This window comes from Triturus cristatus, chromosome 11 (assembly GCF_964204655.1).
Source record: "Triturus cristatus chromosome 11, aTriCri1.1, whole genome shotgun sequence".
Lineage (NCBI taxonomy): Eukaryota > Metazoa > Chordata > Amphibia > Caudata > Salamandridae > Triturus > Triturus cristatus.
In genome coordinates this window covers 784,125,036-784,142,368 of record NC_140594.1, presented here as the reverse complement: position 1 = coordinate 784,142,368, position 17,333 = coordinate 784,125,036, and the positions used below count along the sequence as shown (strand labels likewise).

General features: G+C 43.1%; 1 protein-coding gene across 2 annotated transcripts in view; it reads right to left on the bottom strand.

The window, feature by feature from the left end:
• The window catches only part of LOC146785438 (E3 ubiquitin-protein ligase RNF19A-like), a 120,822-nt gene extending 103,691 nt beyond the window's left edge, over positions 1-17,131 (bottom strand). The window contains exons 1-2 of one of the 2 annotated variants that reach the window (XM_085634494.1): positions 16,845-17,131; positions 12,980-13,074 (exon numbers count right to left, since the gene is read on the bottom strand). In XM_085634494.1, the coding sequence (XP_085490620.1) occupies positions 12,980-13,074; positions 16,845-16,911 (162 nt within the window). In that variant the 5' untranslated portion in view covers positions 16,912-17,131. The remainder of the gene's footprint in view (positions 1-12,979; positions 13,075-16,844) is intronic. The other variant, XM_085634495.1, reaches the window with a different exon arrangement.
• Positions 17,132-17,333: the final 202 nt, after the last annotated feature.

The following is a 17,333-nucleotide window of genomic DNA, read 5'->3' as shown; positions in this document are numbered from 1 at the left end:
CAGGAGGCTGGCGTAGTATTTGGAGTCTACATCTAGGAGTGTTATCATCCTGTAGTTTTTAGGATCGGCTCTTCTGCCTCCTGTAAAAATAGGGTGAATTATAGCTCATTTCCACAATTCTGGTATGTTATCAGTGTATCGGCAATGCAAAAATAGAGGGGCCAGATGTTCGGACCAAAGCATGGGATCGGCTTTAAACAGTACCTGCGGAAGCCCGTTAGGGCCTGCAGCCCCGTCTAACCCTGCGCTGCTGATATAGCGAGCGATATTTTGTCTCATGCCTTCATAGACGAGACGAGACTTTGAAAACAGAGAGTCTTGCTGAATCGCAGTTTCCACAGTATTGATAACTAAAATGGGAGCGTCAGATTCATCATGTGTGGTTAGTATGCGATTACTCATTGTTTCCAATAATGAGATGAGATTCAATTGATCCCTTCCATTGTTGTGGTCTTTGAAATGCTCTGTTAAAAAAAGGGCCCATTCAGCTTCACTTATATTTGCACTGCATTGGCCAGTTACGCCCAATGACCTCCTGTTCACCAGTGACCAAAGAGGTTTAGGATTGGAGTTTTTACTGGTGTGGACTAATTTCAACCAGAACTGGTCAGCTGCTTTTTGTTTATCCCTGTTAATGGATATTCTAAATGCTTTCTGAGCTTGCTTATAGTTGGAAAACGCATGAACATCTCCCTGACGTTTCCTAGCAAGACGTAGTGCAGAATTGCGTTTGGTCTTTAATTTTTTTGTCTCAGCTGTAATAGGTGTTTGTTCAGGCTTTGGAAATTTACGTACTGAAGACGGAAATTGGCTCAGTAATTGTTGAACAAGAAGCTTCCATACTTTAATTGGGACAACTTCCACTGTGCTCAATTCGCCTAGGAGAGTTCTGCATTTGTCCATTATTGCGGGGATTAGATGATCAGTCCATTTCAATCTTTTAAGGTTCTCTGTGCATATGCTGATAGTAGTGTGAGCGGCTGCCGAGTGATGAACAACATTGAAGGATAGTCCTATTATTTGAGGGCGGTGATCACTAGCGCCCGTTGATGAAATATGGAAGTTCTCTATTAAAGGGAGAATTTCGAAGTTACCTTGCGTGTAATCAAGAAATGAGTAGGAGAGACCATTAGTTTGTGTCCAGGCTGGTGGAGAATCTGTAGAAAACCTCCCATTCAATACGGTGTAACCCAGGCTGTTAAGTTGTAAGACAGCATTTTCGCCCAGTTTGCTGGGCCTAATACCTACTGGATTAAGAGGGGGCGCTAGATATGATGGTGCGGCAGGGAGTATTTCATTGTCTCCTGCTGGAATGCTTGAATATAGATTTGTATCAAAGTCTCCAGAGAGTAAGCATGGGGCTGCACCATGGTCTCTTATCAGGTTGGACATAATTTCAATCAATCGGTCGAATTTGGCCTTGTTCTCGCTGAAGTGAGGTGCAACATAAATGTTAAGCAAAAGCAATTGTCTGGCCGGATTTGAGCTACCAATTCTAATACCGGTGATCCAATCTTCATTTAATTCTAACACATTGATATTCAAGGATAGTTTACAAGCGACATAGATCGAAAGGCCACCTCCTGCCGGTTAAAACTGATGAGAGAAATTCGGATAATAAGGAGAGGCTGTCGATTATCGGAGAGCAACAGCATACCGCCTGCACTAAGTGTGCTTTAGATTGTGCTTTTGTGATTAGAGTGTTGAGACCCTCTAGTTTTTGGTTAATCCCGTCTGTGAACAGAGCAAGTGTGTTTAAAAGATCCACCTGCAAGTCCAGTTTGTCAGAATGATAATTTAAAGCTGAGACTGTTGCTTGGAGGGTTTGCAAAAGTTGAGACCAAAGAATGTTCTCGCTATTCGAACAGCAGCTCTCAAAGGACAGGTCAAATGAGTTTTTGATGATCGGGATGCCGATTGAGGAGCCCATGTGGTTACACTGGTCGAGTGGGTCCGGTATACTTTTTGTGGGTGATTGCGTAGAGTAGACCCTGTTTGTTGTTCAATTTGGGCAATTAATGCTGGTTTACTCCCAATCTGCTCGTCCGTAGCCGTGATCGTGGTCTGTACATAAGGTGTTAAAGTGGTGGCGAGCTTGTGTTGATAAAAGGCTGGTCATCCTCCCCTAAAGAAGTGTTTAGAAGCTAGACTAAAGTTGTCTCTACATTAGCTGATAGCTTGTCGTGATGGAACACGTCTGATCCCTGTGATGGTGGTGGTGAGCAGCGCTCAATAGCGTTTACAGCAGATATTCATCCTTCGTTGGAATTCTTGATGAGGATGTAGATTGAGGTGAACTAAGGCCCAACCTGTAGGGGCCATTGTGAATCGTGGCCTCTACTCGTTTTAAATTCCGGTCTGAAGGCTGGGGGCCTGGGTAGTTTCCAGCACAGTACTATAAGAGGTATTTGAAGTTAGACCTGACTTTTTTGTTGCTGCGGCAATTTTGAAGAAGTCCCTCAATGTCGCCCTTTTGGGAGGGTAGCCACAGGGTCTGTTGTGCCAAGTTTTGGATCAGGAAGATTGGGACTGACCGAGAATAACGGCCCGATGGTGTAGGTGGAGCAGAAATGCCGGGGGGGATCGGAAGATGAATTAATGATAGCTGAGCGTATCCGTGTGTCACACTGGTCTGAGGTATGTCCAAGGGTGGGGCTTCCGCCATGTCCAAGTTGTCGCACAAGGACTCTCACCTTATATTTTTGGGTAGGGGTTTCGTTTGCTTTTCCTAGTTTTCACTGACCTCATTGCAGGGTTAAATGTGTTAGTCTGTGAACGGTGTTACGCTCCACCAGGACGGAAGGGTGGACGACAGCTACTATCCGCCTTAGCTGCTCCCTGCCCGGGGGATAGAAAGTGATTAATTGAGGGAAAAACAGGTCTCTTCAGGTCTCTTCGGAGTGCAGCAAAATGCGGTAATATGCGGCGGTGCCCCTGTAGTGCCTCAGAGGCACTCGCTGATCAAATACCTCCCCGCCCTGGGGCAGCTGGGCCTACTGGAGCAAGGTGAAGTATTGAGCACACGCACTCACCGGGGACTTGGAGCTTTGATCTTGATCTTAATCCTTGAGCCTTTATCCTTAGGCTGCTTATGTTACAGGAAGGTGCTGGTGACAGTATGAACAATAGGGAATCACTGGACTGGCCCGGCCCCGTCTACTGTGCAGCCGCCGAAATACAGCAGCAATGCAGAAGTAAGAGCCAGGGGGGACAATGTAGCTGGCAGGCAAGTGGGGGACTCCTGGGGGGACCGCAAACCGCACTGGGTCTAACCGAGCAGCCTCTGCGGTCACCAGGGCCAGCTTTTTTCGCGGCAGCCCGCTACGGCTGCTGAACTTGCAGGGATGCTTGGCATGCTTGATGTGCGTGGAGATAGCAGGAGGCACGCACCGCACACCAAGACCGGCACACCGAGCACGCCTCGCGCTCTGGGTTCAGAGCTCCGGGTGTCGGATGCCGACTTCGGCTCTGCTTAGCTCAGCTTAGTTCGGAGCCTCCGCCTTCGCCTCCAATTCAGACACCGACACCAGGTGCCACGACCGCTTCCACCAGAGAGTTCTTGGGAAACAGGAAACAGCCTTTCATGAGAAAGTACTTGATGCCTGTTGTCCTTTTCCAACCCAGGACTCCGTCTCTCCTCTGACTCATGTGACCTGTCTGTCTCTTCCACCCACCCCTGAAGGCTTCTGTCTCACTTGCTTTTACCTTATTTTACTTGAGACAACATTGCACTATTTATCTACTACAAAATCAAGTTCCCCCCTTGACACTGGTCTGCAGTGGCGGCTGGTGGCATTTGAAAGTGGTAGGGCGTAAAAAAAACTGGGGAGTATGAATGTAATTTATAAAGAACGTATTGAAGACGTACCTTCATATTCATTAAATAAAATCTTCCAGATAATCTGGTAATAGTTATTGAATTCTGCATTAAGCTTTGCTACATAAATGCTTATCTTTTCTTCATGACTTCTTCAGTATGTGGGTCTATTCTCAGCCAGGCATATAGTTGACACCTTGTGAATTCTTCTTAGGCCACAATTATATGCTTCTATGGAGCGGCTATGACAGGAATTCAGCACCTAGTCACAACCTGACGTAGACAGGATAGGCATAGTTTTCTAAACTGAGGAGCTTCCATCCAAACACTTGTAAAAATAAGTACAATGCAGTGATGTATCCGGGAGACGCGCTGCTTAAGAGAACAGCGATCCCTATACTAAATTGGTGTCGTCCTTTGACAAACATATATTTAAACATACAAAAGCTGTTCAATTTCTTTCAGAAAACATAAGAACGAGTAATTCAGTAGCTAAACAAAAGCATCTCATTTGTTATGAGTTAAAGCTGACATAACACTGTTTTCTGTTATTTAAGCTGCATGCATGAGTCAAGTAGCCCTATATGAAACCCACAACAACCTTATTACAGATTAATATAAACCATCTATACATGCAGGCATAGTAGCTCAGTAAGTTAAATATTTGCTGCTAACATTTGTGTTTAATTAGCTGGTAACCTGTTCGAATCCATGCAGGACAAACTCATTCTTCTGAGCTCGTTATTTTGAGTACGTTTAAATTAGGTAATGGCCAGGCCTAGCAGGATAAATAACGTAGCAGAGCTTGAGGCGGTATAGAAATAAAAAGCACATATTATAGCAAGATATACTGGCACCTGAAGATGGGGGAGGCTGAAAAACATAGAATACTGGAAAAGCCCGCGCTGGGAGGCTTTTTAGAGAAACACCAAGGGGTCACTCTGAATCCACGACGCTGTGTCCTGTTAGCAGGAAGTGCAGTCTGCTTTCCTTACTGCATGGAAATGAGGCCTTTTATCACTTCCCAACATCCTACACGTAGATATGTAACATGCATATAGTACGTGCATAGAACGAAGACATTTTAACTAGAAGTTCACATAATGACGCATTTTCCTCAGAAAAGTGTAATCCGTTTACCGCTGCTGGTTTATACCGATAAAGACGTCAAACATGTCTGTCTGGAAAATAGTGACAAAACTCGTAACAAAATAACTTCTTGGGGCTGCACTACCGAGGGGCCGCACAACATTTTATGCACATGCGCCGGTCGGGTGCGACTGTTGCTGGCCGAGACTGCTTAACCCGTTTCCGAAATAAGTAAACTATTTAGGAAAATTAAACTAAAATAAAACTCACCATCCCACGCCGCCTCTCAGGAGTCTCGACTTCCGCCGTCCCACGTTTTCGTCGCAAGCGCCTTGGTTATCCTCCATTGCCTGAAAGTCTTCTGTCCTATGATGACCACCGCATCGAAGCCGCTTCCCGCTTGACTTTGTAACACACCTTCGGCTTCATCTAAACCATTAACTTAGTGACTGCAACCCGGCCCTCAGCCAATCCTGGCGCTGCAGCAGCGCCAGGATTGGCTGGCGGCACCGCCTACTCCTCGCCCGCCGCCTGCCTATTAGGAGACCGAGGGGCTCCTAATGGGCATGCGCAAGGCAGCAAAAACTCAAGTACGCATGACTGGGCACGGAGTAAAAATTAAGCTCCATGCCCACTCATGCGCACTTGTGCTGCCTTTCCCAAAGGCGTCTGACAATGATGTCAGTCAACATGACGCCGGACCGCCCACGGTCCGACGTCATGCTGACTGACATTCACAGAGGAGGGAGCGAGCTGCGAGGCTAGGAGGGAGCTGCGGGCGCGGGCGGGGGGGCTACGCCCCCACGCCCCAATGGACGCACCGCGCCTGCTGGTCTGGCTAAAATGTAGTAACCTTATCCACAGTACAGCAGGTCCTGCTTTTCAAGAACTCTGCAGTTTGTCTCTCTCCAGTTCTACAGTGCCTACAACATGGTAACAATTGCTCATCGTTCCTCAACGGATGGCACTATTTGTAGAAAATTCCACCCCATATCCCTGCTTTCCTTACCCACCAAGATCCTGGAAAAAAAGTACTTTAACATTTTCTAGAATCCCAAAAAATTGTAGATACTTACTAATTATGCTTCTGTCCCCCAACACAATATTGAATCCTCTCTAGTTGCAATTTGGCTGACCTTATACTCATGATGGATCAGAAAGTCACAGCTGCCCTCATCCTCATCAACCTTTCTGCTGCCTTTGGCATGGTGTCACACAAGATTGTGCTCTCCTGTCTGTTTCGAACGGGGAACAACCTTTACAACGCAACTTTTACAACGCACTACCATTACAACGAAACTGTTACAACGCGAGTGCATTGACAACGCAGGACATTACAACGCAAGTCTTTACATCGACTTGCACTAGATGGCGTGCTAACATTAAAAATAGTGTAGTTTACTATCCCAACACCTTCCCTACTGTTACGTGGACTGGAGTTGGAATAGTAAATTACACTTTTTTAATGTTAGCACGCCATCTAGTGCAAGTCGATGTAAAGACTTGCGTTGTAATGTCCTGCGTTGTCAATGCACTCGCGTTGTAAAACTTTCGTTGTAACAGCATGCGTTGTAAAAGCATGCGTTGTAACGTCATACATCCGTTTCGAACATTGGTATTGCAGACCACACTCTTCCTTGGACTGCTTTGTATCCAGCTGACTGCTTGTAAGGAATCCACCTATTTACTTCTTTAAAGTAAGCCAAGTATGATGATCCTCACCGATCTTCACTCAGTCCCACATTGTTTGATGTATTTGTTTCTCCTGGCTAGTAGGGGAACATCCTGAACAACGACTCCGGAACAACAAGTTCCTGAGTCGCGTAAGCTGAACAACAACTTGCCTGAACAACGACTTATCCTGAACCATGGATGTGCGTGGTTCAGGCTAAGTCGGTCTTGTGTTCAGGATGGTCAGAGTTGAGAGGAGCATCGGAGGAACAGGACAGGTAAGAGGGGTTCAGTGTGGGGAGGGGGTGTTGGTGTTAGTTTTTAGGGGGTGGGAGTGGTTCAGGGTAGATTTTTAGGGGTGCCGAGATTGGTGTTAGTTTTTAGGGGTGGGGGTTTATGTTACCTTTTAGGGGTTGGGGGGTTTGTGATTGTTTTTAGGGGATTGGAGGAGTTTATGTTAGATTTTAGGGGTGGGAGGGGTTTGAGTTAGATTCAATGGGGTGGGAGGGGTTCGTGTTAGTTTTTTGGGGGTGGGAGGAATTTGTGTTAGGTTTTAGGGGGTGGAAGGGGTTGTTGTAAGTTTAAAGGGGATGGGATGGGGTTGTTTTAATTTTTAGGAGGTTGGGGGTTTGTGTAAGTTTTCAGGGGGTGGGAGGTGGAGGGGTACGGGGTAGTTTTTAGGGAGTGGGAGGGGTTCAGGGTAGATTTTAAGGGGTGGGGAGGTTTGTGTTAGTTTTTTGGGGGCGGGGGTTTGTTTTAGTTTTTAGGGGTTGGGGTTGTGATCGTTTTTAGGGGGTCGGAGGGTTTGTGTTTGTTTTTAGGGGGTGGGAGGGGTTTGATTTAGATTTTAGGTGGTGGGTTTACCACACATTCCTTTACCACTAAAATTTGTGGCAAAAAATGCGTGGTAAACAAAATCGTGGTTGAGACGCAGTCACACTACAGACCGCGTAGTTTAGGGAGTCGTTGTTGAGGAACTCGTTGTTCCAACATACAACCCGGGAAGTATTATCAATCCTTTGGTCTTACTTGCATGACCTAAGTATATGATAGACTCAACGGAAGCCATCTACCATGCAAATCTCATCTCCTGCCTTTCGTTAATGGTCTAGTGCAAGTGACATACTTCACTACAAATCAATAAAGACAAAACTGAGATCCTCATTGTCAGTAAAGATTTTACATTCAGGTCCACTAATGGGTGGCCTGCAGACCTGGCCCCTTCTCCTTCACCAGTGGCCTTATTTAGGAATGTGGGCTTCTACTCTGATCAGTCTCTTTTTTTATCTTCCCAGATTAGCCAAGTTTCTTATTCTTGTTTCTAACATTTGTCATTTTGTTGTAAAATGACTCGGTCATTGCTCAGTCAGCATGACAAGCTATTTACAAAGCTGTTATTATTTCACATCAGGATTATTGAAACTCTCTGTATTAGGACCTTTTGGTATTGTCAATGTCTAGATTGTCCAGAATCCAGAGTGCAGAGGCCCTGTGAATTTCTAGCTACCTCACCACTCTCATCTTTCTCCTTATTCTAATTCTTTACACCGTCTACCTTTTCCCAGTCAAATTACTGTACCCTTGTGTGCCTAGTCCACTGAGATTCATGCTGTTCAGGCTCAGATTTTTCCAAGAGAGATTTATTCATTACAATGATGCTCAGCCCCCAAATCTTCCTTCAGTTTCCACCTCCATTTCTTTGAAGGCTTTGAAAATTCACCTTTTAACCACTGCTTACTAGCTTCCGTCTCGCTCTCTCTTGGATGTAGCTAACTACTCCAGTGCCAGGATTTCTTTACTGGGTGACAGCACACTTTATAAATACATGAGAAAAGCACATATGTCTGAGTCTACCTAAAGCTATTTGCTGTTATAAGGAAAGTCTTGTGGCCTGTCCTTGTCCCCCATACGTTATGAAGACATGATACTTGGATTTGTAGTGTTCTTTCCATGATTCCTGTGTAACTCAAAGTGAGCTGCATAGTTGTGTCTTTCTTCAATGTTTACACACTATTAAACACTGGTTCACTCATCCACAATTACTTCCTTTGTTGTAACAAAACAGTGCCAAGTTTCACCCATTAGAGTGAGCTCATTTCACCTCCATATCTTCTCTACTTCTTCAAGTTAGCTGCACTTCTCTCCCATTAAGGTACACTTTGCAGTTATTACTAGTTACAGGAATTGTCCTTCCCAAACCTTCTTTTTTCAGAATCCCTCCTATTGAAGACTTCTTTGAGGGTAATAAAAATTCCTGCCATCCAGTTAGGAGACCTAGCCCACCTTTGGAACTCAATATACTTATTTCAAAATGTATTGGTCCTCCTATGTTTCACAAGATTTCCTTACACTATAGTTTGGGAAATTACGCCTATTTCCCAACAATCACATCAGCATGCAGGGTTAGTGGGAACAGTGGGATTCAGTTTAGGAACCAACACTTTCAGAAGGGTCCCATATGCTGAGCTGAAAACAGTATTTACTGAAGTGTTGTTTTTGGAGTAATGAAGTGATCACTTCGCATTGAAATGCTTTTACTAGCATATTCTGATCTATATGAATGCATACTTGCTCTTTTGAAGAGCTTGACCCTGGTCGAGCCATTTATTCCACTGCACCCTTTGAAGTTTAAGTAAATGATCACCCGGGCTTGAAGAATAAACACACACAGCTCACATCTGGCCTTGGAAACTGTTCCTTAATTCCCATTTTACAGCCAGGAAGTCAAATGTATGGACAAACAGATGATCCAATAGTGCATCCTTTTGAGGATAGACAAAGAGATGAAAGCCTAGAAGAGCAACCACCTGGGAGGTACTAAATGAAAAATGCTGGATTCATCTATGCATGCAGGTACATGTGGTGGAGCACTGTAACTCAAACTACCTGACAGATTACAGCTATTGGAAGCATGTCCGCTCTGCATTGTAGGAAGAAACAAGGACAAGGGCCTATTGAGACCATGGACCTTTTTGCGCAGTGGAGGTTAGAATTTTCTATGGATTTTCCAACAAGTCTTCCTAAGATTATACACTTTCTGGGATGTCCAACAGGCTTCTTCTTCCTCTGACTGAGGTTGTATCCCCGACATCCTTGGGAAGGACGATTTCAGGACAAGGTTGGAAATCCCATCCTTTTGTTTATGGTTAACATAGTCAAATGGACACTTGGATTTCTAGCGTAACCAAAGATGTGTGTTATGGTCTTCTTGGTAAATAATGTAACAGTGGCATCCAATGCCGGCACGGCAGACTTAGCACCCATCTGTAAATTTTTCTCAGCAATTTTCTTGGGACAGTGGAATGTGTTTTGACAGTCGTAGATTACTTTTGTGCACAGACTCTTAACTAAAGTAAAAGATAAGTCCTCTGGCTTGCAAGCATTCCCAACTGTGGCGCATGAACACAGGTCTTGAGATATTTATAGCATGACCAGGCAATTATCAATTACCTTTATAGAGCTAAACTGAGGAAAATTCCCATGTGCCTAATCTTGACAACAATAAATTACAAATGAAGGCATCGAACCTTGAAGCAACCAAGATAGCCAGTACTGAGAAAGACATGATTATATTAAAGTCTGGAGACAGTTGGTTGGATGCCTAGCAATCTATTTTAAAAAATATATTATCCTTTCTTGTGGCAAGTATACAGAAGCCGCGATTAAACGTCAACGTAACAAAGACTTCAAAATTGACTGAATCAAAGAGAATCTATCGTAAGGAGATGCGTCATATCATAAAATTTCCAATCTCGAATGAGCGGAATATGAAAATACAAGATATAAAGAAAGAATTCAAGAATAGGAATTTACAGATAAAGCGGAATAGTGTGGACACCGCTTATGCTAAATTATATCATGCTATATCGACTAGGAATGAGCGAGCTTTTTGGTCCCTGGTGGGACACAGCACAAATTCGCACAACCAGCCAGATGACTTTTTTGTCTCAAGCTATAGGTGGGAAAATCATATCAAAGCTTTATATAAATCATCTGTTATATGTGAATATATGACAACTAATGCGGATGGTTCATCCGCAGAAATAACTGAAGATGAAATTGTCAAATTAATAAAGAGTTCCCGCTCATCCAAGGCAGCAGGACCAACGGTATCCCTATCGGCTTGATAAAGTTCAACATAACATTTTGGAGTGCGATGTTAAAACAGTTGTTCTTACAGGTAGTTAAATGTGGAATGATACCATCTTCCTGGAAAGGAGCAATTGTTCATCCGATTTACAAGCGAGGCCCAAAAGATGATCTGTCCAGCTATAGATTAATAGCATTGCTGGATTTTGAAGGGAAATTGTTTGCGAAGCACCTCCAAAATAAATTAAGGGCATGGGCGGAGGAAAAATAATTTATACCAATAACTCAAACTGAATTTCGCTTAGGGTGTTCGACCGTCGATAATATTGTTTTATTGGCTCTGATAGGAAAAAAGGCAAGCTTGCGGAAGATAACACTATACGCCTGCTTTGTGGATTATTCCACAGCTTTTGACAGGGTCAACCGGCAAAGGCTGTGGAGTAAATTAACAGCATGGGAGGTTGATCCGGACCTTCTAAATGTTATTATCGGCCTGCATTCAGATACATGGGTCAGGGTGAAGTTGGCTCATGATAATACATTATCGCCAAAAATGGATACTACAAACGGTCTTAAGCAGGGCTGTGTCCTCGCTCCACTGCTATTCTCTTTGTACATTGCAGATATCGATTTGGTGTTAAGTTCAGATAGGGGTGTGGCACCTAAATTAGGTGACAAAAAAATACCATACCTAGCATATGCCAATGATTTAGTAATTTTATCCTTAACTCCTAATTGATTACAGCACCAACTGAACCAACTATATACATAGAACAAAGTGAATGGCTTGATAGCTAACTTCTCTAAAACAAAAATTGTGACGTTTGGACAGTCTACACAATCAAAAATGCGGACTTTAGGAGAAAATCCAATCGAGGTAGTGGACCAGTATCACTACCTCGGCGTAACATTTGACAAAAAGTTATCATGGTTAAACCATATGGTCAGAAAAAGTGTAAAATCTACAACTATTACAAAATCAATCGCGAGATTTATGAAAATGTGTGGAGGCAATGCAATTATCCCATCACTTAAAGCTTTACAAATGAAAATGATTCCGTTTTTATTGTATGCTTCTCCTGCCATGAACAAGAAAGTCATTGTTGATCTCAAAAAATGTTTTATGAAATGTGTACGCAACATACTCCATCTACGACAGGCTACTCCACATTGTATGATACGGCTGGAATTTGACCCAAAATCCCTGGAAATGCTGCATAAGAACAGCTGTGTTAACTATATTATTGACTGTGCTAAGGCCGATTCATGCACATTGAAACATCTAATAATGGTGGAACTCCGGAGTACAAAAGTAAGAGATCTGCAACTATCTAGTATAATGATGGAAATAGACTCTTATGATCTGCCTGATATACAGGGGATGGGGCGAATGACCAGGGATGTGCGGAAAACTTTAAAGTTAACACAGTGGAATTTAGATCTTCTACAAACCGGGAAATATAAACATACGGGCTTAATAATTGACACATATACCTTGCAGGCTCAAGAATACTTGGGATGGAATCTGACCAGTTATATTAAAAGGAAATACCTAAGGTTCAGACAATTTTACAATCCGATAGGGGAGTTCGAAGGGACTTGAAATCAGGCTCTCAAAGATACACAGGTATGTCGGCTTTGTGGAATCGGCAAGGAAACTCTTGAACATTTAATATGCATTTGCCCGAGGCTGTTGCCTACACGGAGGACATATTTACGCCCCATGTTTAATAATGCCAAAATAAGAACAACTACGGAGGCTATACGTTATTGTTTTCGGCTTGCAGGGGAAAGTGCAATTAGAAGGATGGTTCAGTTTTTAGAACATGCCTATAAAACCTTAAACGACTATATGGCTTTTACTATTAGATATGTATATAGATGCAAAAACAGGTATCACGATCTATATATGTTTTCTTTTATAGGATACCATGCATGGAAATTATGTAATTTTTTTATTCTATTTTTATGCTTGCTTATTCTCTCTATTTATTGTAATCAAATGATTAATGCAATAAAGTATTTTGACTACTACTAATCTTGACAACAGGAAAATTATATCCTATTGATTTGTGTGTTATTCTGATAAAATGAAAAAAAACATTCACAGCATGATTCTTTTTCATTTATCTGAGAGACTGACAAAACCTTGGAATTACCTGCTCATTATGCAATTGGTGTTCAGTGAAATGGTTTGCAATCTCGAGTAAGAAGTAATTACATTTTATCCTAATATCGATAACACCAGTAGTTCATAATTCCAACGACTGGATGAAACTGACATAACAACACTACAAACCTCTCCCTTCTTACCTGCTCTAAGCAAGTCCAGCACCACTGGAATAAGGAACTCGGGGCAGCGGTGTGTCCACATGGCAACTCCAAACGAAGATCAATTTCATCATCACCTACAAAGTGAATAAATACAAGTAGATCAAAGGTCTCAGCATTCATAGATGTTTAGTTTTTTTTAAAAACTCAGATCGAACCTTGCTGTGTACATTTTACCAGTACCTAATATGTTCTAAACATTTTTAATTTTAGCAGCTCAACCAGTATGAACCAGTAACAGGGGCAAAGCTTATCCCTAAGCAAATGTTACAATGGCGTAAATCACAGTCTCCAATATGTTACCACTAAAACGCTTTTTTCATGATTAAAAAAACGCAAACCTCACAAGCATAAATCGGGTATGGCATCTACATATAGAACCAATTTACCTCCAATTATCAGAATTAGGCCCTCACACTTGTAATCAACAGACAGATACGTACTTTGACCTCTGTTGGGCCTCGTGTCCTAATGACTCTTACCACCCCTGTCCGTAGTATGCAGAGTGCTGGTCTTGCCTCATTACAATGGCACTCATCTATGTAAGAAACATACCATATATCTCTCAGTCCAGCAATACCACTGTCTCCTCGGGTCCTTATTCCTTAACCTTCCACTTTGTTTTTTGTGGCAGGGATTTGATTTGCTGTGCATTCCTTTAGCTATTAGTGTTATGATAATCAACATTTGACATTTATCTGACATAGATACGTGATGCAATTCACAAGCACAACAAAGAGGTGATACGAAACACCAGCATTGGCAAAGGCAATAGGTCTGGGGTTGGCAGCCAGCCTTTTTAATGCTTGTTTTCATCCTCCTGTTTGTGAAACAATTTTCTTGGGGTAAACTGCGAGGCCCTTCCTAATATATAACAAAAACAAGGTCTAAAAGTGAAAATATGTTTTAGACTCAAATAGCTCGCATTGCCATAGTAGTCCCTGGCATAGAAGGGTACTACTTTGTGTTCAGGTGTGCTCCTTGTGAAAGGGCAGAATGATGTCACTGTGAAGTTAACCAATGGCTGAAGTGGGTTGACTCATTGGCCTATAATGTACACTGTAGTTGGTGACCATGAATGACACAAAAGACCAATGGATGGAGAGGGGTGACTGTAAGTCCCTACAAGTTAGTATATCACATAAATATAAGGTTAGTGAAAACAAAAGGCTAGCTAATGCCAGACCTAAGCTAAAAATGGAAAAAACTTTTTTTGTAATAACAACCTGTTCTACAAACTGATAACATAAGCACTAGAACATGGTTGTAACCTAAAAATATGCAGACTAAACAAGTACTAGAACAGGGGCTTAGACCGTACATAAGTAGACCACATACATGGATCAAAATAAGCAACAATAGGCAAAGTTACCCTTAGGGGAGCAATCCCAAAAATGTGATTTGGTTAGGCTTGAAAATAATGACAAAGCAGTTTTTTTGTAAGGTATGCACAAATGCGAGATGATGCGAAGTAGGAAGTCAATATATTTTGCAATGTCCGTGACTCATATTTAGCAAATCGATTCTTGCTGATTTGCAAATAACTATTACCCAAAAAGTTTGCAATTTGGGATCTGATGACATCACAGCTCTCAGTATCCCTTTGGTACTGCACAATCCTATGCTGAACAGAAGAAAATCGATCTGTATCCATTTTCGCTTACACGACCATAGCTGAGGGCAGAAACATTTATAGCCAACAAAATCCATAAAATTATAAAGAAACCATCTTGGAAAGAATGCATACAGTTAAAACACCAATGGAATCACTAACTGGGACACTGAAGACTTGCAGATGCACTGTGAACTGAGATGGGGGATGGAGTAAAAGATTGTTTTTTGGAAGTCACCCAGGTGGGAGACAATCACATGAAGTTCCAATGGTACCCTTAGATAAAATCACAGAGAACCCATATAGTATTGTATTTATTTATTTGCTGATTTTTTTAAAATCATTATGAAAAGACAGAGCAGTACAAAAATGTTAAAAAAGAAAATAATATCAATAGCGGGTATGACACCAATTCAGTTGGTACAACGTACTAATGTAAAGTTCATTAAAAAGCCAGTTAATACTCTGAAGGGGCAGAAGATCCCTGTTGTTGCTAGACTACAATGCTATTGTTTCTAAGCAAAAAAGTATATGACAGGAGTTTAAGATTACGTTCCATGCGCTAGACTGCCTCTCACAGAGCCCGCACTCTCCCCCCGCTGCGCTTGTAACAGTCTGTTAACTTTTAAAAGAAACTTTGTTGCCCTGCAAGAGAGCTGAAGCAACCGACTCTTCCAAAGTGTCACCACGGAGGGGCGGCAGGATCTTATCTGGAGGGACCGGAGGGCTGGTCCTAGCAATTTCCGTCTATTGTCATGCAGGGGACCTGCAAGTGTGCTGATGCAAGGTCGTACATCAGAAAAGCAGAAATATATGTTTTCTTACCTGTCAGGAGCACGGAGAAACAGCTATAGCAGGCAGAGCGAGCATTACAAAAATGTTGTGCACTGGCCTGCCGGAGCAGGTTACTACTGGCAGTGCACACTCCGAGCCACACAAGACCAGTCCCTGTCGAAAGAAGCCCGTCGAAGAATCGCTTTTTTGCATGCAGGAAAAGGGAGGTGGGAGACTAGCCTTCAAATCAGTAGTGTCCCGCCTGAATGGGGAGTGATGGCATGTGTCGTCTGGTAATGCTTTAATGATTTTTCGAGGTCTGCTCGCACTAAAATGTAATGTCACATATATTTTAGAGCTCTGTGCGTTCATTGCTCGATGAGCTCTGCTCTAGGCGCGGGTGTACAGCCTGCGCAGAGGCTGCGCTAGTCAGGGCCGGCTTTAGAACTGGTGGCGCCCGGGGGAATAATCATTTTTGGCACCTCACACCCCATGACCGCCTCTGCGGATTCTCTCACTACCACCGGGCATAGGGGCCCCTCATCTCTCCACTCATAAGGTATTGCTAAACACAGAGGCCCCCTCCTGAGTTTGGCGCCCCCTCCACAGGTCCGCACCCAGTGCGGCCGCACCAGTCGCACTGACCTAAAGCCGGCCCTGGCGCCAGTAATTGATTGCATTGTGCCTCAGGTTATCAGAGTGTGAGCCAGGCCCAGTGGAAGCAACTGCTGTGGATGCTGTGCAATCTCAGGGCCCGACTTGTTATATTTTATGTATGGCTCTGCTCTCACAGGACCCTTATATCACCTGGAGCCCTCATTACATCTGGTGCTGTGATTGGGCTGCTTGCTGTGTTGTCACGAACAGCCTCTCCCCTGCTCAGACAGGATGTTACCGCTGGACACTGGAAAAATCACAAACTGACTGGATTATCTTTCACCCGGACGCCACTGTGAGACAGCCGCTCTCCCTCATAGCAAGAATCCACGCCCAGTGAGTACAGTTTAGAGCTAGACTCAGCTGTGAACTATTAGCTAGTGCTACACAACTCGCTGTCAGTTTAATTACTCGACACATGCATCTGGTATTTTACAGTACATCGGGTATCTTTTGCACTCAAGCAGAGCTTGTAAAATTTGAAACTTTGGCCCAAAGGTTAGTGACCTATTTCACAGATTATACAGCCTATTAAATGCCTTGCTCGAGCTTCTCATTGCTCAAAAGGGGGTATTTGTGACTCTACATACACTTCATTGTTTCAGTTTACTCGTCAGTGTCACTTTAAGTAAAGCACATTTGGCAGTGGAATGTCAGTCATAAGCACACTGAAAGTATGGAGATGTCACACATAGGCAACTTAACAGTGAGCAGCTTTGTGACCTTCTACATGATAAACAAATAAAAAAAAACTTTCTGAGAGTGATGTACAGTTCCTGAAAACAGATTTAAAACGGACCCTACCTGCAATGTCGTCACTTCCGTGGACAAAGTTCATCTGAGCCTGATCCACCTGCGTCGATGTGGCCATGGCCGAGGGGTTAGAGTCGAACTGACCGTGAAGAGCTTCCGACCGGTGTGATGCTTTCGATATGACCTGCTTCAAGCTGTCAGTGCTGCTCTGCAAACGCTTGCAGGCAGAAAGCTTCTCAACAGTCAGTGGAAACTCCCCCCCCCCCACCTTTTTGAAAATTCCAGGAAGAGATCTGCACTTTCAGTTTCAACCTGACTGTTTATTTATGTACTCTGCCATTTCAGAGACTGAGCCGGCTGCTTTTAAATATAAATCTAGAAATCACCTGGATTTTCTAGCTATTGGATGATGGGACGATTATTTTTAACCCTTAAATTGCCATCTTTGAAGACATGTGATACAGTAGGGAAAACTGTTAAACGTATAAATTAAACTATAATAAACGTGCACAAGTTACACGTTTGAGAAAAACGTGAGAA